Here is a 27547-nt window from a genome sequence, read left to right as displayed (position 1 = left end):
TACAAGCACTGAGAGGACTGTTGAATCGAAAGGCCTTATGTCTAGAGAAAGGTTTCCCATACTATGCACTATAGGAAAGATTAAATACAATTACAAAGCTGTAAGATAGCATAGTATCTGACGTTGGACACATTAGGTAACAGACTTTTGTCCCATCTTATGTTAGTAATCTCACCAGTGACGTGATTCGCTGACTCAGGACCACGATGAGTCAATCGGCAAATACTGCAAATGGGAAAAAGACTGACCTTGATCCGGTCAACATCAAAGTTGCCCAAAAAGTTTTCAGTCACCCGCGACCACATGCAGGAGCAAGACCTTCTTCAGCAGCTCGAGAACACGGCATTCGCCTGCTCATCTCTCATACGTTTGAGCGGTGGCAGCGCCAACTATGTCTATCGAGGCATTCTTATCCACGCCATGCCCGCCAGGGACAATGCTTGGGATATGGAGAGTGTTATCGTGAAATATTCACTTGGTTATGTACCAGGAAATGCTGGGTTCAAACTCGACTTATCACGCTGCGTATGTCCACATCTGATCTCCTTTCCCATCAAAGCCAAGGAGGCGATGTGCATAAGCCAGACAATGGCTGTCCCCTAACCCTGTTCTCTATACAGTCTGTCGAGAATACCGTACTGGAGTACTTGAATCAGTCATCACTGTTGACTATGGAAGTCAAGATCCCTGTTACTTATTTTCTAGATCTCAATGCTCATAGAGGCATTGCGGTACAACAAGACTTCCATCATTCAACAGACATAGCATCTATCATACGTTCAACAGAGCTGAGTGGCTTGTGGACGAAATCTCAGGCATTGTCCACCAGTCAAGAGGTTGGAAATTGGCTTCGTCACTTCCATGAATGGGCCTCAGAACCTCAACAAGCAGACTTCCGAAGCAAGGTTGGCTGCAACGAGCCCATGCAAAGACTCAAGCACAAGGTTACCTACGGCACATTCATTGAAATCTTGAAGAACTTTCCCGGTATCCTGGGAAAGAACATCAGGGCTCTGGAAATGGTCAAAGAGCGAGCAGAACTCGAGCTTCATGATCTGACTAGCGGTAGGGATGGACCAGATCGAGGTATGATCCATGGAGATTGCTGGATGGGAAAGTGAGTTACAGGGGCGCTTCAGGGGACGTATGCAGCGAAACTGATTACTACTTAGTGTTATACTAACAAAATACCCTCCTGCTCCAATCGGTCGTGATACCGCTAGAGACATCATCTTTATTGACTGGGAAATGTGCCAATTTGGCCATCGGGCGTACGACTTGGGGCATATGATAGGCGATCTGTATGAGGCGCATCATTTCCACGGCTCCAATATCGCTTTGACGATGATCAGAGGGTTCATTGACGGTTATGGGGAGATTGGCGACGAAATGGCTTTCCGAACGGCTATTCACACTGGCGTGCAGCTTCTGGGCTGGTATAATCGTCGTGCCCCATCGGATGTCATGAAAGGGGCCGAAGAACAGATTTTGAGTGCAGCGAAGATCTCGACGCACTTTATTGTTGGCGGCGGGGAGAGGGAAAAGAAGTGGTTTCGAGGTACACCATTGGCACCTTTGTTCCATCCCGCTACATAGTTAGGTCGCGGGACTTGCCAACATGCCCGTTACCTTATACGGGCCGACTTCCAAGCGACTGCCAAGAGCATGCTCATCAGCCTAGATATGCGCCTTATATAGAATTACTGCCTAGGTGTTGAACTGGAAATCAAAAGGTTTCCGCTCACCGTCGATCAATGGCCTTCTGTTGATGCATGCTGTAAGACGGCGCAGTCCGGCTCGCGCAATGAACTCAACGCGGTTTAGCGCCGTATTTCAGTGGCACTGCTCTGTGACAGCCCTCGATCAATGTTCCCCAATGGGAATAACCTCGTGAAGAACGCCCAACATGCGACAGAGGGTCAACTATAAGACAGGTTCTGTGCCCAGATGAGAGTTGCCACATACATACCTCAGAATTAAATTCATCGGGATTAAATTGCTTTACGTATTCAATCTTCTCCTCTCAGTCAGAATGTATCCCCATCAACTTGACTATCAACAACAGGCCTTACCAGTGGAATTACCAGCTGAAACAATCCCTCATCACGACTACATATACCAGCCGAGCGACCATATTTACCTTCCACAAATACTACCCCCTTCGCCTCCCATGGAAAGACCAATGTTATCTCCATCGCGCCCCATTCTCATCCCTTCAACCTCAATCACTGGGCCATTGGAGGTAACTCCACCATACCATCGAGCTTATCCCCCTATCCTCGGCTCCTATGGCATCTCTTCAAAAGAGTTCATGGTCATCATCGATGCCCTAAATATCGCACTCGCTGAGCCAGCGCCATTCAAAGCAATGGGAGTCGCAGGCGATGGCCTCGGCTTTGTCCCGAATGAAATCGCCCAAGGCGTTTCCTTAGGTCTTGGACTGGCTGCGGGTACTGGAACTGCTGCTACCGCATATTTTCGTGAGAGAAAGGTACTCGAGAGGGTAAATCGTGACATCTTCGCGCCAAAGGGTTTGGTGATGAAGACGGTGAAGGACGAGGAAGTGATGCAACGACTCAACACCACGGCCAAGAGTCTCGATCCACTACAGCGGCTACAAGAAATCTCATCGCATGTTGAAGTTTTGTCTTTTGACGTTGAGCCACCGGTCAGACACTCCAATATGCTGGATCGCATCAGCGCAAAACAAGCTGCCATCAAACAAGCCGGCAGGGAGAAGAAAAAACACAAGAAGCAAGAAAAACGTCTCCAGAAGCGCGAAAAGGCAGCTGAAAAGTTTGATCGCTCTGTTGCTTCTATCGATGAGCAGTATAATTCCGACGTTGAAAGTCGGATTGAGATTGAGGCCAAGATCGCGAGGTTGGAGGATAGGATCACGGAGATCAACATCAAAGCAGAGGAGAAACTCATCGACTCGAGTGAGAAGAAAGCCGGCGAGGTTGAAAAGAGACGAAGAAAGGACCTGGAAGAGGTTGAGAAGGATCGTGCCAGGTTGATAGAGAAGCATGCTAAGGCGATCACCAAGGTAAGTAAGAAGGCTGAGAAGAAGGATGAGAAAGATGAGAAGAAGGTGGCTAAACTGGAGTGGATTATGATTCGAACTATTTAGAATTTCCCCTTGATATCACTTTATAGATGTACATATTATTTGATTAAAATTATGCTCGATGTTTTCCATTCCCGCTTTCTCCCAATCTCAAATCCATATGTCCCAGCAATGACCCCATTCATGATCCCCTCGGCCCCTTTCTCCTCCGCACTGCCCTTTTCGAAGTTCATACTGGCTATTTGGAGCGGAAATATGAAGAGTAATGACTCCGTGCTGTGAGACTCGTGTCCAAGATACGACGCTGCCAGTTGGCATATCTCAGCGGCAATAGCTTTCCTGACTACTTTCCGGTCCTCGAGCACAGCAGGAATTTCAGCCACTAGAGGAATGTTGAAGAATGTGCATAGACCCGTCATACAGAGTATTATTGCTCTTTGTAATGCAAGAAGGGCTTTGTCTCTGACCGGATGCGAAGTGCTGTCTTGTGTTGAAGTGAAAGGACAGCCAGTCAGAGGCCGAGGGTGCTGATAGAACTGCTCCCAGTCTTCTAGATCGGACAATGTAATCTCGACTTGCTGCCGAAGCTCTTCGGCGAACTTGTAGTCAACTTCGCCTCTTTCTACCCGATCCATGTCATGCAACTGGCCGGGAACGCGGGCAAAGATATCGTGCAAGGCATCACTAGCTGTCTTTGGCACAGTCGACGGCCAGGGGACGGTCTGCCACTCTGGAAGTGTCAGATAGCAATGCTTTCTTTTTATCAGTGCGCACAATATCTACGCCAGTCAGCGATGTTCCATTCCGGGAGAAGCAGTTCATACTATCTCGAACCGGCACTGTCTGAGAAGTTCCCTTTCCAGAACTGTCTGGTGTCTCCATGGTCCTCTCAGCTTGACCTTCGATCAACGGTTCAGTATATGGACTCTGGTATCATGGCGCATCACAGAACCTACCAACTGAGTTATTCCCTCGTAGTGCTTCAACCATCCCGTCTTGTCCGTAAAGACGATGTTCTCAAACATGCATAGACAAATTACACTCGCAAGCGTATCCCACTCGAGAACGGCGGTTGAACTCGCCAGATCAAGCTGCACTCTGTTCAAGGCCTTGACGTATTCCCTACTTCCGAGGTCAAAGATTCGCCTATCGCCGTTTGTTTTGCCAAAGTACACTGCTGCTAATGCCCGTACTGCAAGAGAACGTGTAGAATCCGACAATGTGATGGATTCGAGGTTGGCCATCAAGGGCGTAACTTCATTGATCCGCGATAGTAGGTGAGCATGAATTACGGCATCTTGATCCAGTAACAGTGGTGGTGGATGCCGTATTTGTCGTTCAATGGCCTCGGGAGACGGGCTGGCCATTTGGACCTGCACCTGGTTGTCCTTGACCGGCAATTTATCTTTGGAGAAACGCGATGTCTCGTCAACAAACTCGCCGTACGTGACATAGCCTTCACAAGCTATCCCAGCTTTCTCGCATCGCTGACAGTGCGGCTTGCTGTGATCTACAATGAGCGTCAGTCAGCGCGTCTCCTAAACGACATCCATAGGGACGATACCGCATTTTACGCGTCTTCGCTTGCATGTCCTACACGCTTTACTGCGACCTCCGCGATTGACCATGACGACGAGTTCGGGTTTGCTCAGGCTGACTGTTCACCAACGCGCTCAGCATGAAATGAGGGGATATGTCAGATGGGATTTGCCAAGATTGCGATTGCGCCACAGATGAGTCGTCATCATCCTTGGTTTGAGGATGGCGCAGTGATAGCCAACTCATGACCAGATGTCTTGGCTAGAGAAGCAGTGTCTTGGTGTGCGGCCGCAGGGACTGACACACTCACACAAAATGGGCTCACCATGGGGAAGACGCGTCACAAATGGCTTCACACTCAGCGGCGTAACAATATTGAGGCAGAGCCCACCGAAGACCTGTGCAAAACAGAATTATGTTGTTATTGAAAAAATTTCAGTATGATCCTGTAGTAATGGTATCCAGTGGCTCTTTTGTCCGACTGTCTATTGGCTGGTACAACACCTGAGCCCGAGGTGAACATCCCAAGTAGTAGTTATTCAGTTGCATGCTGACTTGGATACAAAGGATAGCTGCATGCATAATCCTTTGAACTTTGCGGTATGAGAGAATATCACCCTCCTACAAAGCCAGTATATGTTGCAGCAATTGACTATATAACTAATCCGTAATCTTCCATTGATCTTCGAATTAAAGTTATGTACAGATCTTCATAAGGTCCAAGTCTTGTCCATCTCATCCTCAGCCCTACCCTACGGCCCCCAAAACCACAGACCAACGCCAACTAACGTCGACTCCCGACGCTGACACCGCCAGCGTCCTCCCCCTCCGTCTCCTTTCCGCCCCGCCGCCCTGTTTTATCCCCTGTAGGTAATTACGGTCCCACCAATGACCACCAGCTGCCAAGTTTTTAGGCACGTCCTTCCAATCCATCGCCGCCAGAGCATCCATTTCATCATCCCCTGCCAAGCCATCACTGGAAATTAAGCAATGACTTGTACTGCGGGGCTCACAACCTCCATCGTTTCACTCAACACCACGATCATGATCTGATCAGTCAGTTACAATGTCAATGTCAATTGCAATGTCAATTCAGTTCAATCAATTCTCTAGATGCCCTTCCTTATTCTACCGCAACTCCAAGTAATCCTGAATTATCCACAGGTAATATGTATGCCGTGCTGTAATACAACTGCAAAAATTAATGATGCCACTCTATCCGTATTACCAATTACATTGTTTCTTTCTGTTCGTGTTCTCGTCATTGCGCGTGCTTTTTGATGCTGCTCCGATACCCCGGTGTCGCCCCTTGGCAGAAATAGTGGTCCAGCACCAGCTCCTCTGCCTTGATGTCCAACCATCCAGGCGACGAGTCGCCAATGCCAAAGCTCAGCCAGATCTCGTCGTCCAAGTAACCGTGGCTCCTCTGCGTCGGTTGATCACCGTGATACACCATGCTTCCTGTCCAAATGTATCTGCTGTTGGTCTCACCGTGGTAGGTGAGCTTCTTGCTGACGCTCATCATATGGTATGGCGCGACGGGTGAATAAACAACTATTCGGTGGTCGTACCACGTGTTTGTATATTGAGGAGGATCGTAGCGCATCTGCACCATGCCCATAATGACCGTGTTGTTCTCCATCGGCTCGCAAGTACCGCGATTGCAGAGCGTGAGGCTGAGCATGGGCGTCGACTGATGCACGCGCTTATCGGTGAGCATGACGTCGTTCATGCAGTTCTTTTCGGCAGAGTGCCATGTCTTCTTCTCGTTGTCGGGAGGGAAAGGTTCGTCTACGGCGGATTCGGGCTCAGCTTCCATGTTCTGGACGGGCTCGTCGGTCGAGTTGAAGCGGAACAGCTGGCTAGGCTCTACCATGAACATCATCTCGTCATCATCGGCGCTGAAAGGATTGTAGACAGGAGCCCAGTTCTTCTCGCGTTGGTACCGGGCGTCGGATTCTTGGCCCTCGGGGGGCTGGCGACGGAGGAGGACGGGCTTGTCGAATTCGATGGCAGGGAGTTCTTTCGCGTGCTTGCCCATCTGCTTGACAAGCTCCGGTACAGCTGCACGTGCATCGACGATGTACATGCCCTCGCAGAGGTTCTCGTCATCGACCTGGTGGGTGAAGATGAGCATAGGAGTACCATTCTTCCTCCAGAAGAGCTTCATATCCTCAGGACCAATGTATTTATCCATGTCGGGCTGATTCTTGCAGTGGTGCTCGGGGCCTTGAGCTTCTGTAAAACCCTCTACGAGCATCTTATGCCAATCGTTGTCCGCAGTGAGCTCCGGCCGGCCGAATGCATCCCATGTTAGGCTAACGAAGGTGGCGACTTGCTGAGCTCGTCTGTATTTCTTGCCCTTGATATCTTGATCGACGTGGGGAGCGCGCGCAATGACGAGGAAGTCGTGCTTGCTGCCTTTTGGCAGTTCAAGAAGGGTAGGATTCATAATCTTCTGGCCCGTCTTCTTGACATTTATAGAGTTGTAGAAACCCAAGTTATTCCGTGTACTCGTGAGGAGGCGGTAATCGTTGGTTCGAGAGAGGAGAGGATCGTAGCCGGAACGCCCATTGCCGAATAGCCTGTCGCTCATGGTGAAGGTGAGGATCATGACGACGAGGAGGGCTGTTGTCGTCACGTAGAGGATGATGCGCCGCGGGTGAGGATGAGGAATGCGAACGCTCGAGAGGCGCACGCTCAAGTTGCGCAAGCTGTTAGGCAAGCGCATGTTGGAAACGCGCATCTTGAAATGAGGGAGCCGCGTCGGCTGGCGAAGAGAATTGAAGTGAAAGACAGAGGAGGCTCGAGCCTCACATCGAAGAGCAGGAGAAGACGTGTCTCGATTCGTGCGGCCGCAATCGGGCTCGGCTCGTTTTGAGGTAGCGGTGGTGCTAGAAGTGCAAGGAGGTAGAGAAAAAGACAGCGCCGCGAAGGAAATAAAGTACGGCAAAAGAGCGGATGGAAAAGAAAGATGGAGACAAGTTGAGGCGAAGTAATGTCCAGTGTTTGACACGATGGAATGGAATGATTGGACTTTTTGCAGGCGAGCGCCCCCCTAAAACAAGCATAAGAAGGAACCCACGATTTCAACAGACTTTTTTTCTTCTGGTTAAAGGGGAGGGGGGGTTACAGGGCCTAGCAGGGATGAGGGCCACTAAATCTAGAGTTATTTTTCAATGGAAGATTCGATTCCCTGACATCCTGTTGGTCAATGCGTCATGGGCTGCGCCACAATTGGTTGATTCCCGCCAGAGCTCTCCACTGCCGCTGGTACCGCACTCAGTGAAAGAACAGGTTCAGGACATGAGCTTGTAGATCAGTGAGTTCTTTTTTAACTTGTTTGCGTCTCAGCCATCGGCGATTAAAACACGTGGGCCCTGTCATCTCAGATCAGACAGAATGTTCGTGATATTCAGACACAAAGCTTGTCAATTAAATGCGAAGTCGTGGCACAGACAGTTCTAGATCTGGATGCGGAGAAGGCTTGTAATACAGTGCATGAACAACAAAGGCTCACGCGGATGGTTGCCACATTAATTAATACAGTCGCACAGTTGCAACGCCAAGTCTGCTCACACACCACCAGATAAATCTGTGGAGATTGCCAACATGGAGTTGTAGATTTGCCAAGGTGATCATCCACCTTTTTTCGTCTCTTCTAACATGTATATCAGCCCTATGGCGAACTCTATTTATTATGCGTTCTCACCGAGCTCATACATCTACGTACTGTATCGATTGTCATTAGTAGATATGATGAGGCGGTGATGCATACGTCAACAATGCGTACATTCTACGAGGTCTGGACTCTTCGTTAAGGCCTTGGCGGTCCCAAAGGATTGCCTGCCTAAGCGACGACCAAGTATGACCAGTTCTTTGCGCCTCTTTGTTCCTTCACCCACTCACTGAACCGTCACAGTGATGTATGGACCAAAGCGAGACGCGTCACCCCCATCTCAGGCTGAGATCGTTCTGCAACCTCCAATTCGGGATGTACCTTGATTGCGTCATGGGGGTCTCGTTTTTGAGCATTTTGTCAGGCCACTAGGTGTCGATGCTCAGAAACTGACGCGAGGTAGATTGTTTCCATCCTTCTCTGGTATTGTGTTTCACAAGGGAGCGTAGCTGCCAAACTGTTTGCTCATAGGTTCCGTGATGTTCAAGTGAAAATAAGGCCACCATTGCCAGCCACCTATATAACCAATTCAGTGTAGGACTTGGCGCTGCAATTCTTGGTAGCCACATCGCAGACAACGCAAACTATAACTAACTGATGCGGCCCATGTCGGAATTAACAGGACTCTGGAAGACGACTTCACCTACTATTGTAATGCTATACTTGATACGTAGCATCGGCTGGCTCTCGGTTGTCCGTTACCAAGTTTCTTGGCACAGACGCATATGGAATATCACAGTGAGGACCGCGATGCTAGAAAAAGTCCCAGTATGAGGAATACAGTATTTGTTAAAAGTAGAGTACGTTTGATAGAAGTCGAGACAGGTCCTGATACGAGTTAGGCTGTTGGGGTTTCCTCGTCGCGAACGGGACAGCTGGCTCAACAACAATACTGTACCAAAGACGTAGGCTCTTGATGGCTTCAAGCCTGGTTCTGTGAATAGCCTCGATAAATCTGTGGAATATGAAGCCACTGAAGGACGCACTGGAGACTGTTCGAGGGTAGGCCTTGCTTCAGTCTGGTTCATATCTTGAAGTGACTTCTACCGTTGAAAGTCTTAACAGACCGCGACGGCTAGAAGTACTATTTGAAATCTGGAAAGGATAAGTTGAGTTGCCAACCGCAAAGTTGGCAAACAATATACGACTCAAACCTTGCTTTCCATCAACTCCTATACCTGCTCTGAGAGCATCAGGAAAGCCGGTCACGAAGCACATGCGAATCATAAAGACTCATTAAACATCCTGAAGGTGTCGGGGAAGTAATAAATATCTGGTAAATGGGCGATATAAGCTTGAGGGGTGTTGGTACTATAGCCAGACTCATCATGCCCTTAAGGAGGTGTGAGAAATAATGCGGATGACGATGCATTGAGAGAGGGCTATGGAGATGACTGCGGCCTATAAGGTTAACCTTTAGGCAGCAAACACAAGTGACGAATGAGAACACGGTATTTATTGAGAGAGGGCAAAAAAGGAAAGAGGAACGAAAGACAAGGGAAAGGCGTCCTTTCCAAAAAAGATCAGACAACAATGCCACCAGTCAAACACTAATCAGTGTTCACATGGGTGAATGGATGTAAGGCAAAGACGATAAAGCTCATAATGCTCAAGATCAGCGAAGGGTTTGAACCTGCCTAAATAGTAGACTCCTTCCAAGCTGGTAAGGAGATGGAACCAACTCTCATAAAGGTAATAAGGCTTAAGCAATGAAGCCCAATGCGCTCAAGTTCAAAGTGAGGTGACTAGATAGTTAACGAAAAAGGGGAAGGCCCGTACAGTTGACATTAAGAAAATGGAGGAGTTGTATCCAGAGTGGATGTGTTGCGTACGAGTCAGCCAGACACAAGCAGCACAGCCATGCGATGTTTCTGGGTGCCGTCAAGTGTATGAAGTGATGCCAGAATTGTTCATCTGCCGAAGCTTCACCATGGGCCCGCGCCTCAGGCAACTTGGCAGAACAAACGGGTCAAACCCTAGTTACCGGGATGTTGTAAGTGGGATATCTGTATTTGAAAAGAACTGCGAGTCGGTGACAGAGGGTTTCTGCGTCGTACCTTGAGCACGCACGTAATGTAGTTCTCTCATGTGCCAGAGTATCAAGTGAGGGATCTCGAAAGGAGAGGCCAAGAGAAGAATGAGTTCGCCCGGAAGTGCAAACGGTTGCTAGCCTCGTGAGGGGCCTCGTGAAACCTTCTAATGGTAGTTAGACGGTATGCCCGAAAGAATAGAATCTTGGCGAGGGGCCCATTGAGAAATGCCGAGAGGAAGATATTGCCGTACTTGCTCTTGGCCAAATACCAGGTTCCCTTTTAGTGGTTCTTCATAACCCAAAGTTACCTGTCATTTCTATCCCACTTCCCCTGGTCCAAGACCAGCTTTAACCTGTAGCCTTTTCTTGGCAGGATCTTTCTCTGTGCTTCGCTTCGGATCTACAAGTAATCGCCGCGTGCGACTTTTTGTGAAGAAATCTGACAATTACTATAGCATAGTTGACTTACAGCGCTATAGGTAGCATCTTATCATAAGCTATCAAAAGCATGGGGCTTAATTGAGCTTTCGAGGGCACCGTTACGTTGCATCTACTATCAGCGGGATTTCCGTAACCGAATGCTAAAGATTATACAGAAGAGGTATGGCTTGACAGGCCGTTGACGGTAGCTATATATATCCTGGTCAATACCCCTGTGCTAGTCTGAAGATCGATTAACCTGACGTTTGACACGTGCTTCAGGGCTGAGCCTTGGCGTAAAACCGAGGCTGTGACAATGTCTTTATGATTACCTGCCTATTTCATGATAATCGAGTTCATTTGAGGAAGTTCAGTCGACTTAGTCAATGAAGATCTCTCGTAAACGGCAACTTCCATGCAGCACCGTCTTCAACATTTGTCGTGTGGCTTCACTCAATCGAGTCGCTTGGCGCGTCCCTGCTGCGCCGCATCCCTGCTTCATCACCAACGGACCTATGACCGCCCGCGTCGCAAAAGCGAATGATACCATCAATTGTCTGGCAGCCAACGTTTAACCGTGATTCGCCTATCAATCTCGTCCCTTTTTCGCATCGCATTAAACCCACCAGCCTATAGCATGCCACCAACCCATGTAACCACTCACCTGAGATGTTATTCCCACCGTTAGACACCTTCCCCATTTCGACTAGAGCCATGCATGTGATGGTCGGCATTTGCCGCACTGACAGCTCTAAGGGTTCTAATGGCCCATAGCTAAACTGCTAGTGGACTGTTTGTTATACCTTTGGAAATATGGTATACCTACATTCCTAATCTGTTGGCTGCCAAGTCACCGTTAGAGACGAACTCTATTCCCTATTCACTAGCGTCGGTATTGAGCTGGTCTGTTATATCTTGATGCCATCTCTCATCATGTTCGGCCCATCGCGCTCACTCCTAGGCATCGCCTTGTCACTCATTCAACAAGTCTCTCGTTTTTCACCATGAGAACCTCGTTCTCGTCCATTCTTTTCAGCCTTTGGCTCCTTGGCCTTGGCGTGCTCGCACACGACGAGTCATGCGGTTGCACTGTCAAGTACATTGTCGTTGAGATGCCTAGTCAAACAGTCGCTGCTCAGACCAAGCCCACCAATATCCGATCTAAGCCTAACCAGACGACTGTTCGTGCGTCTTCGACTTCCGCTCACCACAACACCACGGCGACTTTCCTTCCCAAGCCTCCCGCCAAGGTCGACTTGAGCAACCCCGAGAATGCGGTTCCCAAGAAGAACATCTCCATGTCTTACGGCGATGTTGAGAAGCCCCGTAACCAAACCTTCCCTGCGCTCAACACAACCGCTCCCAAGGGGGCTATCGACATGGACCTTGTCATGAACCATCCAGCTGTTGTTCTGGATCACATTGACGCTATTGTCTCGGTCGAGTGTACGGCCGATTCCGTCAAGGTCCAGTTCGGAAAGTCTGCTGCTTTCGAGAAGGCTATCGATACTTGGTCAGATGACGAACCATTCATTCTCATTACGAACAACATGGGCAATTGCAAGACCGACATTGGCCAAGCTTTCTACCTTGTTGATGGCGTTACTACAGACAAGGGTGATAAGACCATCACTTGCCATGCTGCTGAGCAAGAGCTGGCTGACATTGCTGGCACGTTTCTCTCCATTAATAAAAGACAAGACTAACATTGTCCAGAAACCTGTGAAATGTCGTTCACATCGATCCCTGCCACCAAGTTGACGAAGCGCCTTACACTTAACCCCAGTCTTTCTCTCAACTTCGGCACTGGTCTTGAGAGAGATACTGTCCTTTTCCAGGAACAGCCATGGGTGACCATCAAGGCCGAGAAGGCAGAATTCTCTTCCACTGTCTCCTTCTCTGGCCGCGCCAAGTACAACTTTTGGCGCTTCAAAGTACGTGACTCTGGAGATATGAGTAGCCTAGTGTACTAACTTGAGTAGATGGAAGATCTCTATTTCGATCTCGATACCCATTTCTCAGCTGATGTCGCTTTGGCCGCCGATGTAGCTGCAGCTTGGTCTCGATCTATCCTCTACGACCCCGATACCCTCACATACACCCTCGTCGAAGTTCCTGGTATCCTCTCTCTAGGACCAGGCCTGTCTTTCGCTGTTGGAGTAGATGTTGATACCTCAGCCGCCGTTGCAGTCAGAGCTGGCGCCGGTGTTGCTATCCCCGCCGCAAACGTGCATCTCGATTTCCTCGATTCGGGCAAGAATGCTGCTACTGGCTGGGAGCCTCAGTACACATCTTACGCCAACATCACCGAGAGCGTCGAGGTCGGCTTGAATGCCAGTGCGTCGCTTACTGTCCAGCTCACCTTCAAGCTTCTCGGCGGCCTGGTCGATCTCAGCAGCGGACTCACAGCTACTCCTGAATTTGTGAACAAGTTCACTCTGGATGCTGCACAGTCGGCCCATGCTTCGACTGGTGGTGCTGGAGTGAATCTTTTGGACGCCGAAAAGGTTGCCCCAGTTACGACACCTGGCTCAGAACTTGCTGTCGTAAATGAGCCCAAGGATTGTGGTGTTTCTCTCAAGTCCGACTTCATTTTTGATCTGGAGGGCTTTGCGACAAAGTGGTGGAAGGCTAATCTGTATCACGTTGAGGTCCCCATTACCGATCTTTGCTATAATTTCCAGTAGTAATACCTTGGAAACAAGGACCTCTTGTTATAGATGGCAGCTGTAATATTAGTCTTAGTCTCGTGATTCTCATATACCCTTTGTGCGATCAACCATTAGCCTGATTGTGTTTGTGTAGGCATCTAGAATAAGTCTGACACCATTACGCCACTCGTTCCAGGCATCCAGATAACATCGCACCATAAAAGCTGAACCAGACGAGACGATGAGATTTACGGTAATAGTTTATCCAAGTCGGCGATTTCTCATATAAAGATGCCCGCACAAGATACGTCTGATCTAATCCGCCAACAGGTGGCTGCATGGCTCAACACCACGTCATATGCAGCGTCTTTACTAGAACCTCTGGCTGGTGGACAAGCCAATTTTACGTATCGCGCTCACCTTATCAATCCACTGGACGATGGCACAACTGAAGTCGTTGTCAAGCATGGCGAGCCTTATATGGCGCGTCACCCCGCCAATGCCGTCACTGTCAACAGATGCGTGAGTGAATCAAGGATAAAGGAAGGGTTTGGCTGACACGACAAAGGACGTTGAAGGAGAAATTTTGTCAGAATTGTCTACGAATCCCATAGACGTGATGCAGTCTGGAAAAACTGCATACGCTGTTAGAACAGCAACAGCTTATGCCTACGATACTGAAACCAAGACATTGGTCTTAGAGTATCTCCCCAATGTAGTAGATCTCAAGACCTACTCTCTTAATCATTTCCCATCCCCCACACCTGAGTACTTACGGAACCCAACTCGCGAACTGGGCAAAGTGCTGGCAATATACATGGTCAAATTTCATGACAGGACCAGGGAGATTGTTCGGAAGTCGTTCGAACAGAAGCATACACAACAGCTATTGGGTTTCAACAGGGTGATTGATAGCAGCAATGACATGCAGAGGTTAAAACATGGGATCAATTTCGATTGGATGATCGATCGCGTTGACCAGTTCCCTGGAATTCTGTCGGAAGCAAAGGATACATTTCATCTCGTCAAAAACATGGCACTGAAGGAGCTGAGCGACCCGTCTGCAGACTTGACACTGATTCATGGCGACTATTACCCTCAGAAGTGAGTCCATCCCCAGCTCTTTGGATCCCAAGTTAATGACTTGAAAGTATCTTGCTGGAAAATGCCCATCTTGGATCCGCAACTACCAGAACCTTATATGTCATCGACTGGGAAAATTCTCAGGTCGGCGTTCCGAGCCTTGATCACGGCGGCATGCTGGGCGAGATGTATGTACTCTGGAAATACAAACACATCGACGCTGGGATATGGATGCTTCAAGGTTACGCTGAGGGGCTGGGGCCTCGGACTGAGGATGCAGCATGGCGAGTGGCCCTTCAAGTTGGGGTACATCTTTTGAGTTTTGGTACTTTGGCATCAGGTTGGGGCACGACTGAGGAAGTGGAAGATTTGGCTCGTTTGGCGAGAAATGTTATTGTCAAGGCTTGGACTAGAGACAGGACTTGGTTTGACAAGAGCGATTTTGCCTGCTTGTTTGCAGGTACTACACAAGATCCAGGACACAATTAGATATTCGGGGTCATCGATCATGGGAACTGGAGAGCCTCAATCGGTTACCCAATTTTTAAGCCTGGCAGTGACGCTAGAATCGCCCAAGATCGTGACATAATCAGTGGATATTGGCGAAGCTTGTTGCTCACCACGGCAGTGACCTCGAATGCCGGCAACACTCAAATGCAGGGAAAAGAAACGAGTATGATGCTCAGGACCACGTCTGAGTTGTACAACAACCCGATCACGAATGATATGACTCGGTTACAGCTGGGCACTCGGCTACGAGCCAATCAATTTGTTACATATACGCGTCGTTGAGAATCTCGATGAGTTTGTTAACAAATTCTTGATTTGAGATGATGCCAAGTCCATTCGCTCGGATAATGCGGCCTCGGCTGACGGCGTTTCAATATGGAGCCGCAAATCCCCGATCCAATCAGAGACAGTGATCTTCAAGAACTGCAAGGAACAGAGCCGATACAGGCAGGTTTAGTTGTTGATTTATTTTATGCTGTGACGTCAAAGACACAACAAGAACATGGGGCTTTGACAACAAACATCACCAATGATCTCATATCCTCACTAATTGATAAAACAAATAAAATAGCTAGAAACTCAATTGAATTTTTGATCTTCGGCGCATCCAGACTCGTTGTGACCTCTCGCTAACTCACCATGGCTCATCAAAATACCCTTAGCAAGGCTCTTGTAGGCCTGCTGCCTTTCGCTTCAGCAGCTTCACTCAACTCCGAGTACACCTTCAATCCTCTTCACCATCTCGCGGGTATTGCTCCCTACTTCGAGCCCCAAGATCCTCCCGCTTCTCCCGACGCGCCCCAAGGCTGCACCCCCGAGCGCGCTGCGTATCTAGTGCGACACGCTGCCATTTACGCCAACGATTTTGACTTTGAGGAGTACATTGAGCCATTCATTGAGAAGGTTCAGAACAAGACCAAGATCGACTGGAGCAAGATTCCTTATCTGAACTTTCTGGACGATTGGGAACCTCCAATTTCTGATGCTGAGGTATCGCTTTTAACCAATGTGGGAAGACTTGAGGCTACGCGATTGGGCGTTGACCTGGAGTTCCGATACCCAGAGTTCAAGCAGCCCAAGAAGGTCTGGACTTCATCCGCCGAACGAACCGTCAAGTCGGCTCAATCTTTTGTCCGTGGCCTTGAGTCCGACGATAAGTCGATCAAGGTCGAGAGCATTTACGAGTCAGAGGAATCTGGTGCCGACAGCTTGACTCCCTACAAGGCCTGCCCCGCCTACGATGGCTCCACCGGCAGCGATGAGGCCGAAGTCTACCAGAAGAAGTACGCCAAGCCAATCGTCGATCGCTTCAACGCGCTTGCATCAGAGTTTAACTTCACCGTCAATGATATTTTCGGCATGCAGCAGCTTTGTGGCTACGAGACTGTTACTCGCGGCAAGTCGCCGTTCTGCAACCTTGAGCTCTTCACTCCCGATGACTGGCTTGGCTGGGAGTACTCCGAGGACGTGCGATATCACTACAACGCTGGTTACGGCAACCAGATCTCTGGTTACGTCGGTATGCCTTGGCTCAACACCACAGCTGGTCTCCTCCTTGGTGATGACTCCGATGAAGAGCTTTACGTCAGCTTCACCCACCGTGAACTACCTCCCATGGTCCTTGTCGCTATGGGTCTCTTTAACAACTCCGAACCCGCCGGTACAGAATCTCAGATCAACGACACCATGCCCCTGAGCAAGATCAACTACCGTCGCGCCTGGAAGAGCTCTCACGTACTGCCCTTCCTGAGCAACATCGCCATCGAGCGCCTCAACTGTACCAACACCTACGGTTATGAAGATGGAGAGTACTACCGCGTTCTAGTCAACAGTGCACCCCAGGCTCTACCTTCGTGCGAAGACGGACCCGGAACAAGCTGCACCCGAAAGGGTTTCGAGGAGTATGTGCAGGACAGAGTCGAAAGGTTTACCGGCTTCTCTGAAAAGTGTGGAGTGGAGTACGATAACTCTACTGACATTCTGTCCATTTACAACAATTAATGACTGTCACGATTATGTAGCTTCAAATATATATTTAATATACATCACACTTGATTTGTTAGCGCCGACCCTCATAAACCTTGTGGATCGACGTTAAGTTTTCATTGCCGCAGTGAAATGGTTTAAAACTCCGTTATAGAGAGTTTAAGTCGGCTATGGTCTGCCGTGACCTCTTACTTCGTGGTACCTGAGAAAAGAATGCCTGAAAATATGACTGACACCAAGTACACCAGTGTTTTACTCTTTCAATCACGCCAGGCAGAGCAGACCTTGCAATCTCCAGGATACCATTTAACTCACTTATTATTCGACGTATAAGAAAGACACTTTTTTTTTGATAATCATGATTTGTCTGTCAAAACCTACTTAGGTATTAAGCTTTACAGTCGCGGATTTTCTGACGTGCGATTTGTCACGCTTTGGGGTATGAACCATTCAAGACGCTTTTGACTTTCATTCGTCGACATATGTTCTCGAGAATTCGCCGCATGGGATGAGTATAAGATGCAATGCTCTGCTTGTAAGCTGAATTAACTGGATGAAATGGTTTATCTGTCCGAAATTATCACCTCTGATAACAAAAAAAGCACCACCAAGTTGAAGTCGCGCACAACTCTTACTTGTCAACGCCGAATTGATCTCTAGTCAAGATGAGACGAGCGAGCGATACAGAGACCGCATCCCAAGATCGCTGCTTCACTCTCTTCCCTAACCTACCAGCCGAGATACGCCTGATGATATGGGAAGCCGCCTTACCTGAAGAGATACATCCTAGGTCGAAGATATGCGAGATTTGGGACTTGAAACGAGGCGAAGACATAATTGCATCCACACCCCGAGCGACAGCTAATATAGCTTTTCTGGCCTGTTGTCACGAGTCCCGTCACTTTGCTATCAATAATGGAAGTTTAGTACCATTAAAGAGCCTTGTACCGGGCAAAGCGTGGCAAAAGAAAGTCTGGATAGATCGCAATGTCGAGATCGTCTTCATCCCTTTCGAACCGCGCTATCTCGACAGAATCATCACTCTCCCACCGAATATCAAAGTCCTAGCCGATACAATAGGTAATACATACGACCCCGTGCGCGAAGATACCGTCGGGAAATACATTACCAAATGGCGAAACGAAGGTACTATCGATATTGATACCTTATACTTTGGCCTTGAGGACGAACTTCCCAGGTAAGTATTTCTAGCAGCTTCATGATTTACTGCCGGAGACTTGCTAACAAATGTTTTGTAAACAGGAATTTAAAATCAAACAGAGATGGGAGGAGAATACATATTTGGTCTCCGAGGTTTGGAGGCATTCATATGATATGGCCCAGGGAATCTGAGAATGAGAGCGAGCGAGTGCAGCCCAGGGAATTTGAGAACGAAAGCGAGCGAGTGCACCAAAGCACTCTTGAAGATTTCTCTTTTACGGAGTTTCTGTGGGACTTATGAATGTTTCTCGCCGATTGACTTCTCATACCTTGCCTTTCACTCCATTGAGTCTTCCCGTCTCAAATATCACACGGACTACACGCAATATCTCTATCTATCTGCCCTGTCAGCAAGCCATAGCGCCTTTCGAACCATGATAGCTGGTTCTTACGGGTACCCCGGCGAGGACAGACCGCAAACTCCCACGAAGCCTTTTTGATACCCCTGCGAGGACTTTACAACCCCGCCTGGGTTTGCTCCAGCGAACCATCTTTCCCGTGCTATTCTTCAGCTTGTGCGAGATCCAAGAAATAAAACTAGGTTCAAGCGATATCCAGTGCCCTTAGGGGCTAGACTATAAAAACATGCACATTGTGCAGGGTCTCCCCCCCAAAGGAGCAGTATGTAGTTAATTTATGTTTTATTCAGCACACTGATAATTATGTTACCAGGGACTATATCATGCAGAAGCATACAGAAGATATGACTGGGCATTCGGCGGATGCAAGAGGAGCCTATATACCAGGATATTGAATACAGCAATGATGGTTACTTCACTGTAAAAGGCCGAAGCCGCTGTTAAGTGGGCTGTCGAGACTGAGAATCTTGACTAGAAGAGTTTGGAAAGAGTCGTTTTGGCGATCATCTGATGTAGATGGCGAGCTTGACACCGTCGTTAGTTTAGCTTCCTGCAGCGCTTGAACACTTAATCGAAGCATGACTCATTTACACCTTTCAGTTCCCTAATTATGTCGCGCAGCTAGGTTCTCTGTGCTGATCTAATTTCTCATCCACAAGTCTCAATTGGAAATAACACACCTGAGTGACGACTCAACGATATCGCGTAAGTTTGGTATTCAAACCTTGAGTCCACTTGTCAGAACTCTATGGCGAAAAGGCCCTCACAACAAACAAAAGACACATTTTAAGAGCCCACTACGTGTCTGAAGGTTCTGAATTAGAAAGTCAGAATAAAAATGAGCAGAAGATGTCTTATATAAAACGGCAAACTCTCCCCTTACGCCCGTCTTATTCTCTTGTATCATCATCACACAAACATTGCATCATAACTTTACCAAAGCTCCTTCACGGCTCTTGCAGCAGCACTGGGTCTCCCTTGTCAGCACTGTACACTCAGACATCACCTGCTGCCATCATGGGTCAATCCATGTCAAGTGACTTTGAGAGCTTCGACAACTTACCACCAGAGCTTAGGCTGATGATTTGGGAAGAAGCTCTTCCGAAGAAAAAAGACACACATGCAGCCTACAAAACTTTCCATGACGCCTTCTTACGTGGCCTACGGTTGGAAAAGCCAGAGGGGGCAGATGGACCTCGACCCCTCCTGGAGGCATGCTACGATTCTCGGGCCGTGGCAACGAAGAGTGGATCGTACATGACTGTCAAAGACAAAAAACATCGAATATTCTGCAAAACAATCCGAGGAATTTTCGAAAAAAGATTCCATTCGGTCTGGGTTGACAATAGTATTACAACTTTACACGTACCAATCGCTGCACTGACATGTGGACGCATCACCAATTTACCAACCAACATCAAGGCTGTTGCTTGCATGGTGCCTACACCACAGGCACTCCGAGCCTTGCAAAAGTGCCTCACCCACGATACCGAGTACAAAGGTATCAAAACAGTGTACCTTGGGATTGCTGGCATACCCATCCAGTATAGCAAAGGCGACGACCCAGACTACTATCCCTGCACGGAATCAGAGTCAGCCGTTGTGCCACTTGACGACAAGAAGTTGATCACGTATCTTGAATCAGCCTACAAATCCCATGTCTTTGCGGCAGTCGGTAACAGGGTGATGTTTGAGGAGGGATTCCATCACAAAAGCGCACTGAGGTTCAAGAATAGCCTCGAAAAAGAGTGGAAATACCAACAGGACTTGCGTTCAAAATGGGACCCCAAGAACGGCATCGAGTTACTACCGGCTGTCATCTTTGGACAAAAGACGGGGAAAGTAATGCCCTGGAGCAGAGGTCGTATCCAGGGTGCTGTCCTTAAGCTTCAGATCGGTCGGCGCGAGGCTCAGGCTGACCTAAAGTGGATGCACGGGTTTGCCTTTGACAACAGAGCTGACCACGAAGACGACCTAGATGAGCTTCCGTGTCATGAGTGGCTACGAAGGATGGCGCGCAGGGAGAAGGATAGGCTCCGGAACTTTTATTGGTCACCGCACAATGCCGAAGGGGAGAAAAGGTGGAATGCTGCTACGTGAAGTAGTAAATCGGTCTCACTTGTGTATATTTGGCATGTTTCGATCTAGATGAAGGACAAGAGATCCTTATGCGTATTTTCAACCAAATCCCAACCATCACTTTCAGATTGCGACCCTTCCATCCTCTTGTTATGATCATCCTTACCCGGATCTGGGTATTTCCTCACATGTTCAATGGCCCAGATGAGGTCTTTGCTCAACACAGGAGGTATTCTACCTTCCCCAGACAATGTTCCCAGGCCCGCGATCTTGAAGAACCCCTCCAACCATCCGAAAGTTTCACCAGTCTCCCACTCTATCTCGTGAAACTTCCTTCCTTGCTGCCTACAAAGCTTCTCTCTGTCAAGTTCCCATTTCTTTTGCTCCTCTTTTGGTGGAAGAGAAATGGAGTTTCTCCCTGAGAAGAGTCGTGCAAGTGCGATGGCTTGGTATTCGAAGCTTCGAAATGTCAAGACGCGAGGCATGCCGACTACTGCCAAGTTGGGGATGTCCTGGAAGAAGGTATGCCAGTAGTTGTTGACAAGTTTTCTCTTCTTGTAGTCAAACAGTGGACGGCCGTTTACTTTGCTGTTCCAAAATGGATAAGATGGAAGATATCCTGTACAGTAAATGATGTGATCAAGGTCTTCGAGCTCGCTGCCATCATCGAACACGACTGTACCATCCACTCGGTACTCTTTGATGACTGTTTTCCACTCCATTCCGAGAGGAGGTTCATCGCCATCCAACCTCCCCCGCGACCGTCGCGACTGGTATAGCGGTTGATGGACAGACTGTAGAAGATCCACTGCTATATCATGACCAGAGGCCGAGTTTCCAATGACGAGGACTCTTTTTTCGGCGTATATCCACGGTGAGCGATAGAATTTGGAGTGTATCACTCTGCCAGGAAATTTCTCCATGTATGCCTCCAAGCCGTCGACTTGCGGAACCTAGTCACATTTATCGTCAGACAGTTGTCTTCACCGGATCAAAGTACTTACCCAGGGAATAGCATAGTGCCCGTTGGCAAGTATAACGGCGTCAAAGTCTTCTTGCCACCATACATCGACGTGACGCAGAGGGTCATATTTCCGTAATGTCAACCTCCACGGCTTCAGCCCTCCCTTTGTAGCGGCAGGTAACTGGGAGATGTCTTCTACTGTAGTGTTGAGAGATAAATACTCGTCAGTCTTTTGTGTGGAGAAATATGTTTCGATATATTGGCGAGGGACATAATGGGGAACGAAAGGGCCATAGGAGAACGGCTGGTCCGAGAATGACATGGCGATTTGAGGCACATTTGTTCTGCTTCGTGTTAGTAACCGTGGACTTGAATGATCGAGTCAGCGACTTGCGTTAAGTTCTGATAAATAGGAGTATGAGCGTATCTCTCTTGCTGATTCGGAGGCGTCGTGGTCGGTAGGTTGTCTGGAATGGCAAGTGGCTTATCAATATCTGCTGGGAAGCCCCCAGGCTGAATGGGAGCGACTGTTGGGTCGGCATCGTAAATCCTAGTATTGTTGAGTCTACAGTCTTTGCCCCCCAGTTTCTCTGTTCTTACCATGTACCCCCAGGTGTTTCTCTCCGTTCGAACACGCGAATACGGTCGAAGTTATTCTCTGCCTTTAGAGCGGCCGCGGAAATGGCGCCTACGAAAATAGACGATTAGCTCCTCCATAGGTCGCTAAGCGGGGTGAAAGCGTGGAGAATCACCGGCAGCTCCGGCTCCAACAACCGCAACAGACTTGATGTTGTAGTCTCCCATAATGAATTTCTGAAATCAACAAGGATATTATTACTATGAGAAAGATAAGTATTTAGAATCTATTAAACAGAAACGACATCGATCTATCTCATACTATCTCATATTACTTATCGCAACACGCCATATGCTGAGATCTCTCATCATATTCGTCATGTGTAACATCTATGTCACCATCGCGCATCACGTGAATCATCACTAATCATGCGATGTCTGATACGGTAGATGACACAATGCCCGAATATACAAAATGAAAAGCACTATTAATTATACATTCTGCTCCTTTTTCGTCCGATCACTGAGGTTTCAGGTCGACTTTGCCTCTTTCAGCTTTCTCTCCAACACGTCTATGCCACCAAGCTGTTTGACAGTCGAGTCGAAGGTGCCAGTCGGAAACAGAGTGCCTAGGCGAGCCAAACCAGCACTACCGCCTCGAAATATCAGGTAAGGTGGTTTGCGTTGACTTAAATCTCCAGCGACTTGTTTCGCCCAGGTCATTGCATCAGGTTTGTTCATCCCTACTTCGTTGCCATTCATGCTAGATTCGATGGCCTCCTTGGCGACGTTATATATCGAGTCCTTGGGAAGCTCAGCATCCGGCGAATTATGGTGAAACGTAGACTTGACGCCGCCAGTGAACAAGTTGATGGTGCGAATGCCGAAAGGGGCGAGTTCAACTCTCAAACTCTCAGTCACACTGGCTGCAGCGGCCTTGGATGCTGCATAAGTTCCTTGGAATGGAATGCCAGCTCCGAGAAGACCAGACGCAGAGGTGTTGTTGATAAGTAAAGCGCCGTGGGTAGACTTGAGAAGCAGGGGTACAAAGGCTTGGGTGACCCTGATGATAGAGAAGACATTGAGTTCAAAAAGATCGTGGCTTTTGGTGATGTCAGCGTGGATAAGTGGCATACTGTAGCCGGTGCCAGCATTGTTGAGCAAGGCGTCTAGTGAGCCGCCAGTGATTTTTTTGACTTCCTCAACGGCTGCTGAGACGGATTTATCCGAGCCAACATCCATTTCGATGCATTCGAGACCGGCTTCCTTGACCTTGCCCAGCTTCGCTAGGTTACGTCCAGAAGGGAAGACACGCCATCCACGGTCTTTCATCGCAAGTGCCAGAGCGGAACCTAGACTGCCATCTGAGCAACCTGTTATCAAGATGGTGCGCTTGTCAGACATTGTAAAGTATTGGTGTTACGCGATTTTAAAGCCAAAGGGTGATGACGAAATGAAAAGATTAATGATAGCTCACGAAACTGGTGTAACAGGATGAATCTATTTATACGGTATATTTGATCCATGAATCTTACTTCCCTTCACTTCCTGTGATTGATTTCGACTGCGCACTCGCATAGCACGGCCAATCAGTCGAGCCGCCCCCAATGGTTGGTCATCATTTCAGGGCGCCAGCGATCTTTTTCATGTCTTGTGATTGGATCAATGAAAAGTCGGTGTTACATTCGGGACATAGCCGTTCTCCGAACCTTTTTGGGTCCAATAATTGGACAGACAGTTCCGTACGGACTGGTAGAGGAAGCAGAAAAGAATAAGCAAATAACTCCAGTTCATTGGTCCCAATTATGTTGCAGCAAGCGGACCTAGAGACTTTGTTACTGGAGGTGGCACCATTAGAAGCCAAAAGCATAATCCAGACTGCACATACATAATTGATGAGTCTTGTGTCCTTTATATGATCTATGGTGTATGACTGCCCTAGCTATTGAAATGATATCGCATCGCTACTATCCACGACATACAGTTCCCCATCAACCATATCGGGGCAATGGTTGCCCCGACTCTAGGATGGCGGAGTTGCGGAGTTTCAGGCCATCCGCCTCTCAGACAAGCCATTTAGATACCTAGTATCTCATCACTTCCTACCCATCGCGTGCTCAATCTCTTTGAGCGCAGCAAGTACCTTCTCATCGTACTGCCTTCGTCCAACAATTTGCAGGTTGATAGGCATATTGGCGTATTTCTCAGGGCTATAGAGGTCGTAGTTGAACTTGTCGTCCGCGTTCTTGGGGACGTAGTTTAGGTCCTTGGGGTCCTTCTCAGGGTCGACTGTTGTTACTGGGAAAACTGCCGCGGGACTGGGATCACTGTCAGCAGAGTTTGGCGGAATATCATGAGGATGACTTACTAGTCAAGCAGATTCCAGTGGGAAGTGTAGCCCCAGTACCGTGACTGATCATGAGGCGCCGCGGCTCCAGGGAATGGCGGACATAGAATCACGTCAACCTCTCTTCCGTCGTTCTTGCTTGTGTATGACCACGCTCGAGCATATGCTGCCCGATAATCGTCGCGCTTGGTGCATAGCTAAGAAGCTGTCAGTATTGTCCGATCTTTCGTGCCAATTACACTCACCTCCCAAAGCTCATGCATCGTCAAATCCTTCACGCTGGGCTGCTCCTGAATAATGAACTTTGTCAATGGGAGTACAGGCTCGCCAGCGGCCTCCATGAGCTCAAGAGCCTCCTTGCCTCCATCTGGCCAGTATAATGCTGATAGGATCTCCCATCCCTTCTTATGGTCCAAAGGCTCAGAGTCCCAGTCAACAACTTCCATGCCTGCTTTCCGGCAGGCTTCCGCAACCTCCCTCAGAGCTCTTGTCATGGGAGGATGGGGCTGGACAACACCGTCCCACCATTGAACCGCAACCTTTAGAGGTCTGTCGAATTTGAAAGGAGTCCATGGCTTGGCTGTAAGGGAAGGATCGATGAGCCATGGCTTCTTTGATAAGGCGACTTCCATAAACAGTTCGAGGGACTCGCGGTCAAGCGTCATCGGTCCAGGTGTTGAGGAAACGGTCTCCTTGCCGACCATGATCGAGCGTGCGCCCATGACGGAGATTCGCTTCAGAGTTGGCCTGTTTGGGTTTAGTAAAGATACGTCGAGCATTACTACCATGATAACTCACTTGAAGGCATAGATTCCGTTGTGGGCAGCTGGGCAACGGACACTGCCACCAATATCACCACCAATACCCTATTCACGTCAGTCAAAAGCTCAGGCCATGGACAAAAGTATGTTTACCAAGATGCTTCCACGGAAGCCAAGCAAAGCTCCCTCGCCACCACTGCTGCCACCAGCCGTTAAATCGCGGTTGTAAGGGTTGACTGTTCGTCCGTAGATGTTGCTGATGGTCTCAAGGTGCATGATAGTTTGAGGTTGAGTGGTTCGTACGTAGAAGACGCAGCCTTCGTCATACAAATGGTCATATAAAAGGTTAGAGCCATGAGCTTTGCCAATCCACGCAACGAATGAGGCGTGAGTTGAGACATTCTCGCCAACCATGCCGTGATGTTCCTTGGTAGAAATGGGAAGGCCGAAGAGCTTTCCCTTGGGCTCCGGTAGTGAATCAAGATACTTGGCCCGCTCAATGGCTTGATCCCACATAAGTTCAACTAAACAGTTGGTCTACTCGAATTATTAGCATCTTGCTTGGGTGTAAGTGGACTATCACTTACAGCAACCTGAGCGAGAGCAGCTCTCCGCAAGAATGCACGCGTCACCTCCTCAACCTTGATCTCTCGCTTACGGAGGACATCGAGGAGCTCCATCACTGAATACTTTTCTGTGATCTCAATCTCGCGTGCAGTCAAGATACCTTGAGGAAGGCTTTGAGAGCTACGAGGGAGCTCATCGGGGATGCCCTGTAGCTTTGGCTCGACCTTGCCAAGGCCGATATCGCGCTGTTGTAAGGCAGCTGATACTGTTTCTTTATAAGATGCCATGATGTCCAAGCTGATCTTATCAGTTGTCAGTGATGTAGTCGATTAAGGTTGTTAAGGAGAAGGAACACATACTATAGTCTGTAGTATTATAAAAGGAGGATGAAAGAAAGAAAGAAGGAAGGGATGAGTTCAAAGGATGTCAAATGATTACATTCTCCAAGTCATTCAAGTCAGGTGGGGTTGAGGTCAATATCGCCCGTCGGCTTATCCTATGCCGCTATTGGCAGGCCGAGCCGACGATATCCAACCGCCAAACCCCGCATTTGAGCGCCCTTTTCATTGTCAACTTGTCATACCAAATGATAGATAGCTCAAGTTACAGTGCATTCGACAGATTAGATAACGTGGAATTGGTTGAGGCCTAAGATCCTCACGAGGGGTAGCACCGGGACCCGAGATTACCGGCGATAAAGAAGCGACACGGCTCCGAGTTTATCGGGTCCTCTACAGAACTCGGGGTTTTGAAGAGCCTCGGATAATCCTTCTAGAAATGGAAGCTGTTCCAACGTACGTCGGACTAAACCGCTGCCCTCAAGAGTTTAAATATCTTAGCAATTCGTCGTGTTCCCTATTCATTATAAGTAACATCATTTTTGAATTGTTTGGCTGATGCTGCCTTTTACCCATGCTCAAGTCTACCACGCAGTTCGCCGTCGGCCGATGCATCCGCAGATCTCACTAACGTCTCATCACGTGGACTTCATCCAGATGCTCAGCTGAAGGACCTGGACCTGCCACCATGCAAGTCAAAATAGCTTCATCCCCGCACGGGGATATTGGCTCAGTCATGCCAAGAACTGACCCAAACATAAATATCCAAAAAAGGCATAGGTTTTGTTAGGGCTACAGTGAAATCCCGCCTCTATAAACGACAGCATACCTTTTTCTCTCTCTGAGAAGCATTATGTCTCATGGCTAGGGATACGGCCGAAAACACGAGCGCGATGTTAACGCGAAATATGCACGTTACTTAGCCTGTCTTTTTCCCATTAAAATTATCTACTATGCATGGAGGTTCAAGGTTTGAAAACGGGGCTTGAAAGTTCATAGCGGGACTGAACCTAAAAATGACACATGAGAATCGTACCAGATTCGACACTAAAACGAAGTAGCTGAGCGTTTGTTTTTAGACGAGACGATGTAAATCATAAGTGGAGTTTAATGAATTCCGGTTCGGCATGAGCTCCTCCGCCTCACAAGTACACACCAACCTTAGCAGCTCCCAGGGTATCCATGCCGAGATATCCAGGTTTCCGTCTAGACAAAAACGTGTAAGGGCAAGTTAGTACAAATGTAAGACTGACCTTGCATTGAATCTCTGGTTTGCGCATACATAAAAATGCAAAGAAAAGAAGAGGGATCCTAATCACTCAGCTTATCTCATGTTTAGAAGATACGAATCCTACGGACTTAATCACA

The 27547-nt window shown here is 48.4% G+C and overlaps 13 protein-coding genes across 13 annotated transcripts; 7 read left to right on the top strand and 6 right to left on the bottom strand.

The window, feature by feature from the left end:
* Positions 1-303: 303 nt before the first annotated feature.
* FPRO_15259 (uncharacterized protein) lies at positions 304-1596 on the top strand (the record flags this gene model as incomplete). Its single annotated transcript, XM_031220440.1, has 3 exons — positions 304-525; positions 621-1117; positions 1173-1596. The coding sequence occupies 3 exons, from the start codon at positions 304-306 to the stop codon at positions 1594-1596; spliced, it is 1143 nt and encodes a 380-aa protein (XP_031086099.1).
* Positions 1597-2032: 436 nt separating this feature from the next.
* FPRO_15260 (uncharacterized protein) lies at positions 2033-3130 on the top strand (the record flags this gene model as incomplete). The annotated part of the gene is made up of 1 exon (XM_031220439.1): positions 2033-3130. One exon carries the CDS (start codon positions 2033-2035, stop codon positions 3128-3130), a length of 1098 nt encoding a protein of 365 aa, XP_031086098.1.
* Positions 3131-3165: 35 nt separating this feature from the next.
* On the bottom strand, positions 3166-4695 carry FPRO_15261 (uncharacterized protein; the record flags this gene model as incomplete). The annotated part of the gene is made up of 4 exons (XM_031220438.1): positions 3166-3797; positions 3892-3966; positions 4020-4577; positions 4632-4695. The coding sequence occupies 4 exons, from the start codon at positions 4693-4695 to the stop codon at positions 3166-3168; spliced, it is 1329 nt and encodes a 442-aa protein (XP_031086097.1).
* A 1172-nt stretch (positions 4696-5867) lies between these two features.
* Positions 5868-7352, bottom strand: FPRO_15262 (uncharacterized protein; the record flags this gene model as incomplete). The annotated part of the gene is made up of 1 exon (XM_031220437.1): positions 5868-7352. The coding sequence occupies one exon, from the start codon at positions 7350-7352 to the stop codon at positions 5868-5870; it is 1485 nt and encodes a 494-aa protein (XP_031086096.1).
* Positions 7353-11741: 4389 nt separating this feature from the next.
* On the top strand, positions 11742-13424 carry FPRO_15263 (uncharacterized protein; the record flags this gene model as incomplete). The annotated part of the gene is made up of 3 exons (XM_031220435.1): positions 11742-12354; positions 12454-12671; positions 12720-13424. The coding sequence occupies 3 exons, from the start codon at positions 11742-11744 to the stop codon at positions 13422-13424; spliced, it is 1536 nt and encodes a 511-aa protein (XP_031086095.1).
* A 255-nt stretch (positions 13425-13679) lies between these two features.
* FPRO_15264 (uncharacterized protein) lies at positions 13680-14960 on the top strand (the record flags this gene model as incomplete). Its single annotated transcript, XM_031220434.1, has 3 exons — positions 13680-13910; positions 13957-14492; positions 14540-14960. The coding sequence occupies 3 exons, from the start codon at positions 13680-13682 to the stop codon at positions 14958-14960; spliced, it is 1188 nt and encodes a 395-aa protein (XP_031086094.1).
* A 660-nt stretch (positions 14961-15620) lies between these two features.
* FPRO_15265 (uncharacterized protein) lies at positions 15621-16982 on the top strand (the record flags this gene model as incomplete). Its single annotated transcript, XM_031220433.1, has 1 exon — positions 15621-16982. One exon carries the CDS (start codon positions 15621-15623, stop codon positions 16980-16982), a length of 1362 nt encoding a protein of 453 aa, XP_031086093.1.
* A 650-nt stretch (positions 16983-17632) lies between these two features.
* On the top strand, positions 17633-18429 carry FPRO_15266 (uncharacterized protein; the record flags this gene model as incomplete). The annotated part of the gene is made up of 2 exons (XM_031220432.1): positions 17633-18165; positions 18231-18429. The coding sequence occupies 2 exons, from the start codon at positions 17633-17635 to the stop codon at positions 18427-18429; spliced, it is 732 nt and encodes a 243-aa protein (XP_031086092.1).
* Positions 18430-19564: 1135 nt separating this feature from the next.
* FPRO_15267 (uncharacterized protein) lies at positions 19565-20647 on the top strand (the record flags this gene model as incomplete). Its single annotated transcript, XM_031220431.1, has 1 exon — positions 19565-20647. One exon carries the CDS (start codon positions 19565-19567, stop codon positions 20645-20647), a length of 1083 nt encoding a protein of 360 aa, XP_031086091.1.
* A 44-nt stretch (positions 20648-20691) lies between these two features.
* FPRO_15268 (uncharacterized protein) lies at positions 20692-21912 on the bottom strand (the record flags this gene model as incomplete). The annotated part of the gene is made up of 2 exons (XM_031220430.1): positions 20692-21579; positions 21631-21912. The coding sequence occupies 2 exons, from the start codon at positions 21910-21912 to the stop codon at positions 20692-20694; spliced, it is 1170 nt and encodes a 389-aa protein (XP_031086090.1).
* A 32-nt stretch (positions 21913-21944) lies between these two features.
* On the bottom strand, positions 21945-22394 carry FPRO_15269 (uncharacterized protein; the record flags this gene model as incomplete). The annotated part of the gene is made up of 3 exons (XM_031220429.1): positions 21945-22140; positions 22191-22278; positions 22343-22394. 3 exons carry the CDS (start codon positions 22392-22394, stop codon positions 21945-21947), a joined length of 336 nt encoding a protein of 111 aa, XP_031086089.1.
* A 303-nt stretch (positions 22395-22697) lies between these two features.
* On the bottom strand, positions 22698-23570 carry FPRO_15270 (uncharacterized protein; the record flags this gene model as incomplete). The annotated part of the gene is made up of 1 exon (XM_031220428.1): positions 22698-23570. The coding sequence occupies one exon, from the start codon at positions 23568-23570 to the stop codon at positions 22698-22700; it is 873 nt and encodes a 290-aa protein (XP_031086088.1).
* A 691-nt stretch (positions 23571-24261) lies between these two features.
* On the bottom strand, positions 24262-26128 carry FPRO_15271 (uncharacterized protein; the record flags this gene model as incomplete). Its single annotated transcript, XM_031220427.1, has 6 exons — positions 24262-24484; positions 24535-24710; positions 24759-25260; positions 25312-25379; positions 25428-25811; positions 25862-26128. 6 exons carry the CDS (start codon positions 26126-26128, stop codon positions 24262-24264), a joined length of 1620 nt encoding a protein of 539 aa, XP_031086087.1.
* Between the last annotated feature and the right edge of the window lie 1419 nt (positions 26129-27547).

The sequence above is a fragment of the Fusarium proliferatum genome, assembly GCF_900067095.1.
Source record: "Fusarium proliferatum ET1 genome assembly, contig: FPRO_scaffold009, whole genome shotgun sequence".
In the NCBI taxonomy this organism is placed as follows: Eukaryota; Fungi; Ascomycota; class Sordariomycetes; order Hypocreales; family Nectriaceae; genus Fusarium; species Fusarium proliferatum.
The sequence above is the reverse complement of the archived record's forward strand: the minus strand, read 5'-3'. Positions and strand labels throughout refer to the sequence as shown.